The sequence below is a fragment of the Hylobates moloch genome, unplaced genomic scaffold (assembly GCF_009828535.3).
Source record: "Hylobates moloch isolate HMO894 unplaced genomic scaffold, HMol_V3 SCAFFOLD_22, whole genome shotgun sequence".
Classification (NCBI taxonomy): Eukaryota; Metazoa; Chordata; class Mammalia; order Primates; family Hylobatidae; genus Hylobates; species Hylobates moloch.
In genome coordinates, this window is record NW_026652297.1 from 26730726 (window position 1) to 26739691 (window position 8966).

General features: G+C 55.0%; 1 protein-coding gene across 3 annotated transcripts; it reads right to left on the reverse strand.

Moving 5' to 3' along the window:
* Positions 1-1149: 1149 nt before the first annotated feature.
* Positions 1150-6322, reverse strand: DOK2 (docking protein 2). 3 transcript variants are annotated; one of them, XM_032143966.1, is made up of 5 exons: positions 5921-6322; positions 4592-4873; positions 4264-4351; positions 3038-3222; positions 1150-2208 (listed from the first exon to the last, which is right to left on the reverse strand). In XM_032143966.1, the coding sequence occupies exons 1-5, from the start codon at positions 5981-5983 to the stop codon at positions 1588-1590; spliced, it is 1239 nt and encodes a 412-aa protein (XP_031999857.1). In that variant the 5' UTR covers positions 5984-6322; the 3' UTR covers positions 1150-1587. The 3 variants fall into 3 exon arrangements, with proteins under 3 accessions (XP_031999857.1, XP_031999858.1, XP_058289478.1); XM_032143967.1 differs by lacking the exon at positions 4592-4873; XM_058433495.1 differs by lacking the exons at positions 4264-4351; positions 5921-6322 and having other exon boundaries at positions 1161-2208; positions 4592-4710.
* Between the last annotated feature and the right edge of the window lie 2644 nt (positions 6323-8966).

Genomic DNA, 8966 nt, shown 5'->3' on the forward strand with positions numbered 1-8966 from the left:
AAGTGCTGAGATTGCAGGTGTAAGCCACCGTGCCTGGCAGAATTTCCCCTTTTCAATTCAGCCCCAACCTACCCCCTCCCACCCCAAGTCCATCTTCCACAGGGCTATCGGGTTATTGCCCTAAAGCTCAGCTTTTATGGGACTCCCTGTTCAAAAGCCTTTAATAGTTCCACCTTTCCCTCTAATTAGGTACAAATTCCCCTTAATACAGTCAGAATCTGCCTTCCCAACTAGATTGTGTCACCTTCCCTGCACTCTGAGCCTAGAACTCCGTCCTGAAAGCAACACATCCGTACCTCCCCATGGTTTCACCCACACTCCCATTCCCATCCAAGATGCTCCTTCACACCCCCTTAATCTCCATGGAACTCCTTCCCACCCGTAAACGCCCACCTTAAATGGTACCTTTGATATGAAGCCTTTCTTGTGCTCCCAACAAATAGTTACCTCTCTGGCACTCATGGCCCTGTCTGGTCCCTTGTGGCACTCACACCCGCTCTGTGACAGACACCTGTGCCTTGTCTCATCTCATCCCCTTCTGGGCAGTGTGTCTCTCAGAGGCCAGGCAGCCTACAGCCTCCCACAAACAGTGCCCATGCTGTCGGCGGACTGGGTTGATAGCTGAAGTCCATGGACACACCCTGCCAGGAAAGCAGGTTTTGATAAGAGGAGCAAGCAAAAGGACACAGGCTGACCTGTGGGGAAATGGTGTTTGGGGGCCTAGGAACCCAGAGCCAATGGGAATCACAGAGCTGGATGGCTCCTCCTTGCCCACATGGGGCAACCTCCTCATTTTACAAAGATTCGCACAAAACTCAGGGAAGGGAAAGGGCCCAGGACCATACAGCTGGTGACTCCCACTCCTGGTGCATAAGAGGCTCCATCAATCCAATTATTTCCTTCCTTGCAGTTCGGCTCTCCCCCACTCCCCTGTGCTTCCCCCACCATTTTTCTGACATTGACCTTATCCCAGCAAAAGGGAGACGTGCTTGAACACTATTCCCAGGGCGCCCTGACTTCTACAGGCCTCTGTGAGCAGATGCTTGGGGCCCAGCCTAGGCCCCAGGGGCATCTTGCAGCTGAGAGAGGATGTGATCAAGGGTGGTCAGTTGGAGCCTTCACTCCCACAGCATTCATGCCACACAAAAATGTTCCAAAAATGCTTTAATGCCACCAAGAAATCTGAAAGGTGCAGGAAGCTGCCGCCATCCACTTGGGTGCCTGGGCCCGGGCTGTCCCTGAAGTGGCCATCAGCAGGCAAGAGGCTTGCATAGCCAAGCAGCCCAAGCAATTGCTGACATCCTTTTGTCCTCTGCCCTAAAGGCCCCAGGTTCCCCCTCAGCTGGGGAAATAAAGAGGAGGAAGTGGAAAAAGAGTAGGAGGAGGGTGGTTCTCTCCAGGGCACCCTTCCTGCTTTGGGATGGTGACTCACCAAGCAGGCCCTGGGAGAGGCAATTTATCAGCCCCAATGAAGGCAGGCCAGGCCTTGGGCTCCAGAAGGGGCAGAGGAGGTTCTTCTGATGCAGTGGCCAGGAGAAGTCACCAGCAGAAGCCAGGGGGCGGTGGACCATCCCTCTGCTGCCTCTGTCACTTCGGGCCTTTCTTAAGTACAACATTGTCATACTCAGTTCCTGGCTGCCAGCCAGAGGCAGAGAAATCCTGCCTGGCTGGGTGGACATGCTGGAGGCCACCGGGGTCCCTGTCAGCTGTCGCCTGCCTCCTCCATGCCTCACCCTGGGGCTCCTGCGGACTGTCATAGAGGGACAGAGCAGCCACTCCCTCGGGCTCATCGTATATGTGGTCAGGTCGAGGGGGCAGGTGCTCCTCGATGCTGTCGTACAGAGGGTCGGCCAGGAGCTGAGGAGGGACTGGCAAGATGCCCCTGAAGTTCTTCCCCAAGGAACGGGCCACTGCATCGAAGGGCACGGCATACTCCCCTTCTGGGCCCCGAGGCCGTGGAGCAGGCACCGGTGTGGTGGGTGAAGGCGGCGGCAGTGAGTCATGGGGCCGGGAATAGGGGCTCTCGGGACAGGGCAGCGAGGCGGGGATTGTGGCTGGCTGGGGTTGGGGTGTAGGGGGCGCAGCATTCTTCTGGGCAGAGATGGCCTCTTCCAGGGCCAAGAAGATCTCATTGCCTTGCCGGGTTTCAAACTCAAAGTTGCCCTCTCCAGAGACGCAGCGACGGCCTGCCTCAAAGGAAAAGGTTACCTGGGCCAGGGAGAAAGGAGGTTATTGGTCAGGCCACAGGGCAGGGATGCTTTTTTTTTTTTTTCCTTGAGACAGAGTCTCACTGTGTCTCCAGGCTGGAGTGCAGTGGCATGATCTCAGCTCACTGCAACTTCCGCCTCCCAGGTTCAAGCGATTCTCCTGCCTCAGCCTCCTGAGTAGCTGGTACTACAGGTGCATGCCGCCACGCCCAGCTAATTTTTGTATTTTTTGTAGAGACAGGGTTTCACCATGTTGGCCAGGATGGTCTCGATCCTTGACCTCATGATCCACCTGCCTCGGCCTCCCAAAGTGCTGGTATTACAGGCGTGAGCCACCGAGCCCGGCTAGGGATGCTTTCTTAAACCCTGTCCCTAACCCAAGCCCTGGGACCTCCAGCTTCCCTTCATGGGAATTGCTGGAGCCTCCTCTGCCCTCTGTGCTTTCCCCCACAAGCAGAGACTTGGCTCTCTCCTCTCCCCTCTCCAGGCCCTTACTGCTCACTGCCACCCTTTCAAGGATGGGGCTAGTTCAGATGCTGTTCACCCCTCCACGGTCTCTCCACCTCTTCTCGTTCTCCTTCCTTCTACTCCACTTCTGCCATCTTGTCACTCTCCTCTTCTTTGCTTCACTCCACCTCCCTCTCCTGGTCTCTCCCATCCCCTCACTGCTTCTCTTCTGCTGGCCTTTATCTCTGCCTTTGCTTCCTCCCACCTCCTCCTCCCACCATCCTCTCCACTTTGGATGGCCTCCTCTGCCTCTCCCGGATCACCCCTCTTTGTTTGTAGCTTATCCTTTCTCTCAGCCTGCCCTGATGCAGCTTCCCACTCACCTTGTCCCGCCCAAAGCGCCGCAGAAACCTGTAGGGCCAGTCGTACAGCTGGGTCCCTGGCTCAGGCCCACCCCACAGCTCCAGGGCACTCTCCCCAGCCCGGAGGGTATAGGATCCCCGCAGGTGGCACCTCTCACTGGCTTCTGTAGGTCTCATGGTCACAGCAAATTCCTTGTGGGGGCCAACTAGGGAGACGAGAGAAGGCAAAGGCAGTTAATGGGAAACAGCTGGCCTGCCTCACCACTGCCCAGTTCTAAATGAGTGTACCAGAACTTTTCTAGAAAGAGTATTATCCACACACTCATGGCCCCCTGCCTGGGTCTTGGAGGCTGAGCTGCTCTGTGCCAGGTCATACTCCCCAAAAGGCCAGGTACCTCCACCCCCTACCCTAGTAGACATCACGCCCCTACCCACATCCACCCCAACCTCACGCCCACATCCTTCCTGCCCCTGTCACCAGAGCCACAGTCTTGTCTTCCCCACCCCATCTCTTACCCCAAACTAGCCACCACCCCAGTCCCTACGGTCACAGCTGCAGGTGAAGCCTTGGCCCTGCCCTCCCACTGCCGGGGCCCTGGGGGTGAAGCTTAGATGGAAGGCAGATGAGAGCTTCTCCTCCCTCCACCAGCTCCTCAAAAGCAGCACCTGGGGCCCGGCGCGGTGGCTCATGCCTGTAATCCCAACAGTTTGGGAGGCTGAGGCAGATGGATCACCTGATGTCAGGAGTTTGAGAACAGCCTGGTCAACATGGTGAAACCCGGTCTCTACTAAAAATACAAAAAATTAGCCAGGCGTGGTGGCGGACGCCTGTAATCCCAGCTGCTCAGGAGGCTGAGGCAGGAGAATCGCTTGAACCGGGGAAGCGGAGGTTGCAGTGAGCCGAGATTGTGCCATTGCACTCCAGCCTGGGCGACAAGAGCAAAACTCCGTCTCAAAAATAGAAAAAAGCAGCACCCTCACCTGGGCCCCCAGCCGTCCCCTCTCCCACCAGCAGGCCCTAGGTAAGATGAGGCGAACCGAGGGAGAGACTCAAAGCAGGGCAGGCTCCCCTACGTTGGGCTGCACCCGGAAGCGAGAAGGAGAGGCTGATAAGGGGGCTGGCCCAGGCTGGGGATAACCACAAGGCAGGAAGACTCGGGGCCAGCAGCTAGCCAGCCCACACCTCCTCTCCACCTCACCCTGGGGAGAGTCCCCAGGGGAGAGCAGGGCAGCCCCCGCCCCCTCACCTGTGACTGTGCTGCTGTACAATTCATTTTCCTCCATGCAGGGCCGGCTCTGCTTTTCCTCTGGCCCTGAGAGCTCCTTCCTCTGCCCCTAGGGAGGAGGCGCCACGTTTCACCACCTTCCCGGATCCCCAGGCCCCCCTCTGGCCCAGGCCTTCTTTCAGGCCACCTCAACCTGCTGGCTCTGTCTGCACACTGGGTTCGGGTCCACCCCCATTGAGGAAGCACCCCATCACCCTGACCTTGACACCTGTAACACTTGCCCACAGGAAGCATCTAACACCCTCAGCCTGCACGCCCCCTTGCCCTTTCCGCACCCCGGGCAACTCACGGGGAAGGCCAGGAGGCAGATGGCCTGCACCCAGTCGCCGCGCTCCGCTGCAGGGGCGGCCAGCAGGTACAGGCGCTCCTTGGTCTCCAGGAAGAAGGCACTGGTGTCCCGGGGGCTGCTGGCATCTCCGCAGGCCTCGGCCACCCGCAGGCAGTCACTGAGGCGGATGACTTTCCGGGCAGCCTCACCCCGACGAGGCTTCTCCGGGCCCTCCTGCAGCTCCAGCCGGGCCAAGGCGCAGTCCGACCCTCCATACAGTGAGGCGCCGAAGCGGCGCCATTTCTGTGCCAGAGGCGTGGGAGGCGTGGGAGGCGTGGGAGGCGGGGGCGGGAGGGAGCCACCCAGAGACGGGGAGATCGTGAGCCACGGGGAGAAGAGTAACCGTGGGAGGGGGACTGGGGCAGCCACTTGGAGATGGGGAGAGAGAGGTGAAGATCACAGGAAACCCAGGGAGGCAGAGAAGAGGACAGTGACCGCAGGAATTAGAAAATCGGAGATCAGCCGCCAGCCCCGAGAAAGAGGCCCACGAGCAAGAACAGAGACTGCCCAGGCAGAAAGCAACACCGGGGTGAGCCCAAAGCAGGCTGCAAGAAAGCCAAACAGGCCCACCGCAGCGGACTCCGGTCTGGGGAAGAAAGCGGGGCAGTGGCCGAGGCCCAGAGGAGGGAGTGAGGAGGGCGGCGTGTGACCCGAGCTGGAGACCTCATTCTCCTTCTGTGCGAAATCCTGAAGGAGAACTTCTCTCCACCCTCCTGAACCTTGCTGTCTCACTGCTTGATAGGTTGGGCCATCAGAGAGAGACAGGTGTGCCCCCCAGTGTTGGTTGGGGGACGAGGACTTCCTGGTTCAAGGAGGCCAGGGAAGGAGAAAGAGAATGGACAGCTGGCTGGGGTCCAGGCCCCCAGAGGCCCCAGCCCAAGCTGAACACCAGCCACATGCACCCCACTGGGGTGGGGAAGGAACCTCTACTCTCATCCTAAACTGTCCCTCCAGCTGCCCCTTCCATTCCCTTCCAAGGTGTCCGGTGAAAAGAAGTCAACACAGAGCAAGAGAGCAAAAGAGGCAAGAGATGAAGCCAGCACATCCCCCTACCCCCACCCAGGGCAAATAGCCCTCAGTAAGGAGCACAGTTTGGGACCTGGTTGAGGCCTGGTTCAGGAGACAGCGTTGGGTAGGAAAAGAGCCCTCCCAAAGTTGAGCTCTGGGTCTAACTTGGTGGGTGCACAGTCAGACCTATAAGGGTTTTGAATATGAAACTCCCTCTCCACCCCAGGAATTCTAGCAGCCTCCCAGGCCCCCTGCCCAACCCCAGCCCAGCCTCACTCCTACCTTTCCAAACGTCTGCTGCTGCTGAAGATACAAGAAGCCTTGTTTCACGGCCCCGTCTCCCATCCTCTGACCATCTCGGAGCCCCAGGCTTCAGCTCTCTCCTTCACTCCTGCCCTTGCCTCTCTCTTCTCAGCCGTGTGTTCCCCTTCTCTGAAGTTCATTTCCTCTCTGCCTAGGGTTTTCTACACTATTCTAGTCTGCTCGATGACGACAGGCCGATAAGCCCTGTGGTTTCTTCTGAGTGTGTGTTCTTTTTTCTTTTTTTTTTTTTCTGAGTGAGTTTTATACTCACGCTTCCTGCATTTCCAGTGAGTTAGAAACAATTTCCAAAAAGCTAAATGCCAGCTCTTCAGTGAGCAATAATTCAGGTACAGAAGTTGGTACAGGGAGGCACCAGCAAAGAGTGGCTGGCCCGCTGGAACAGAGACCCAGAAACCAAACTAGACAGTGAAATCAGTAGCGAAGGGCCCCGCCTCAAGCTGTACTCAAGTTGGAAGGGACAAACCACTAAGTTACAAATAAGGAAACAGGCTTTGAAAGTCTGAGGGATTTATTCAAGGCCACCAAACCAGAACCCAGGCCTCTCAACTCTTAACAGCTGAACGACACACACGGCATTGCACAGAGAGACACATAAGACAGCTCATGTGGGCCTAACCAGATGCCAGTTTCACACACACACACACAGAGGCAACTGTTTACATGCAAGCACTCCCTGCCTGCCAGCAACACACACTCACACCAACCCTGTAAAGATTCTAGAAACATGATCATCCCCTCTGGAAAAGGGACTGACTCCCCAAGTACATCTTAACTGTTGGATTTTTGCCTTCTTGCAAGCATTCCTGAGCATTAGAAAGATGCTTAGGTTTCATCTGCAAATTATCTTAAGTTTCAATAGCAGTCACTTTCATATACATTTTGAAAATGCTTCATAGTTACCGAAAGTGCCTCCTAGCTTGCAAAGCTTCTAGGCACACACTTTTCATCAGCCACACTATCCTTTGACAAAGGCAGGGCAGGTGTGAACACACTTATTTGCAACTTGCCTGAGGTCACAGAGATAGTTGGGGGCAGAGGAGGAAGTAGAGACCAGGGCTCCTGATCTTTAATTCAACATTTTGCAGGGCCCCTAAATGGAATCCAGATCCATGCAAAAAGATCCATTGCTGTGGGGAAATCCAAGCTGCTCAGAGAAGTTTAACTTAAAGCCAGATGGTTTAGAGTAGCAATCTGTATGGAGGCACGGTGCAGAGGGATTGGAAAAAACTGAGACTCAGGCCAACACTCTTGGGGTTAATCCCATAACAGGTGCTTATATAAACAGGCCCATTTCCTCTACAACAGGGGTTCAGTTACCCTGGCAAGGAGCGAGCAGCACCGTGCACAGCTCAGGCCTTCTGCTGTACATGCCATGGACTGGACCAAATCAGCTTGAAAGAAATGAACGTCATGAGCTCTGTGAGGACAGGGATGAGTCACTTCAAACTCACTGCCCTCAGCCGTGATGCCTGGGTTTGAAGAGGTTGATCCAAAGCTCAAGGGAGAACCAAGCACACTGTTTTGGGAAAAGCACACCTTGGGAAGTGGTTAGGGGTATGAAAATGGGATGTGACCTAATCTTCCTCTTTAGTCCCTAAGGAGAGTCAACTCTGTCTGGGAGCTGCATGGTCTTTGGCGCAGGGAGTGAGGAGGGCTTTATGGCCATCTTGGGGGCTGCCAGAGCAGTGCTTTCCAAACTGTAACATGTAGATCTTGTTCAAAGTAGATTCCAATAAAGTAGGTCTGGAATGAGCTCTGAGATGCTGCCGGTGGCGGGTGGGCCAAACCACACTGAGTAGCAAGGTGACAGAGGATGTCCCCTGCTACCGATTGCCTTCCCTGAAGGCAAAATGGACACGTTCCACTCAGAACCACAGGGGGGCACCCGAGTTTACCAGATTACTTGAAAGTTGTTTAAACCCGGAGGCCTGAACCCCAGGCAATCCAGACACTCCCTTGTCATCCCTTGCTTATGGAAGCTGGAGGAGTTCTCCGGTAGCCGTTGTCTGCAGAAGATAGGGCGGCAGAGTATATACCAAGAGCAACACCCTTACAGTCCTTCTAGGCCCCTTCAACTGTCCCTAGCAGGATCTGTGGCGACCCTGATGTAGAAGCACTAACCCCAGTACCTTCTGCCTAGCCATGGGGAAACCCTGTAAACAGGAGCCCAGAGACATTGCTCCAAGACACAGCAGAAGCACAGAGAATGAGAGGCCCTTATGGTCTGCAGGCACCAATGATGTGTAGAAAAAGCATTGTAAAAGAGTTGAGGGTGCCTCTTGGTTTCTCTTTGTTTTTATGGGAAAGGAAGAGGCACTCCAAACCCCACCTGTGGCTCGTTCTAAGCCACTGGGATCCTGTCCTTTACAATGGTTTCTCTCAGCAGGAGGCAGGAACCACAGCTCTAAGAACTTTTCGTTACTATTCTGCTGCAGTGATTAGCAACCCAATCCTAACATAAGAGGGCTGGGACCTTGTCTTTGGGGCAACAAAGTAAGGAGCAGAGGAGACTGTGTCTAACTCCTTGGGCAGGCTTGGGGATTAGGTATCCCTCAAATGATGTGCAGCTAGGGAAGCTAGCTAAGGGGTAACTCTGGGCCCACAACAGGTAAGTACCTATAGGATAGGCAGAGAACTGACGTGGACCTGAGACAGGTGAAGGACTGAACGAAAGAATTAGTGAGCGTGTATTCTGAAGGATCCCATCCCTGCCCCTTCCACCCGCAGTGGTCCCTGACTGTGGGGTGTGGGAGGGGGACAATGCCAGTCTCTTGAGCTTTATTTGTAGCCCCCCACCTTTTCTCCATTAAGTCTATCACTTTTCTCAGTACTAAGGAAAGAGAGAACCCAGTTCTAGAAACCCGCTGAGGAAGGGCCTATAACATAACATAACATAACATGTTACCTAAAAGTGACATAATATTTAGAATGCTTTATGTCTTCATATGACACCCACATGCATAGAATGAGACGTAAAGAAGTTAATACATTCAACAGTTTTTTA

Coding starts and splice junctions, on each gene's coding strand:
- DOK2 (XM_032143966.1), bottom strand. CDS start 5,983: ATGGGAGACGGGGCCGTGAAACAAGGCTTCTTGTATCTTCAGCAGCAG. Junction 4,352..4,591: donor TCTGCCTCCTGGCCTTCCCC/GTGAGTTGCCCG, acceptor CCTCCTCCCTAG/GGGCAGAGGAAGGAGCTCTC. Junction 2,209..3,037: donor GGCGCTTTGGGCGGGACAAG/GTGAGTGGGAAG, acceptor TCCCTGGCCCAG/GTAACCTTTTCCTTTGAGGC.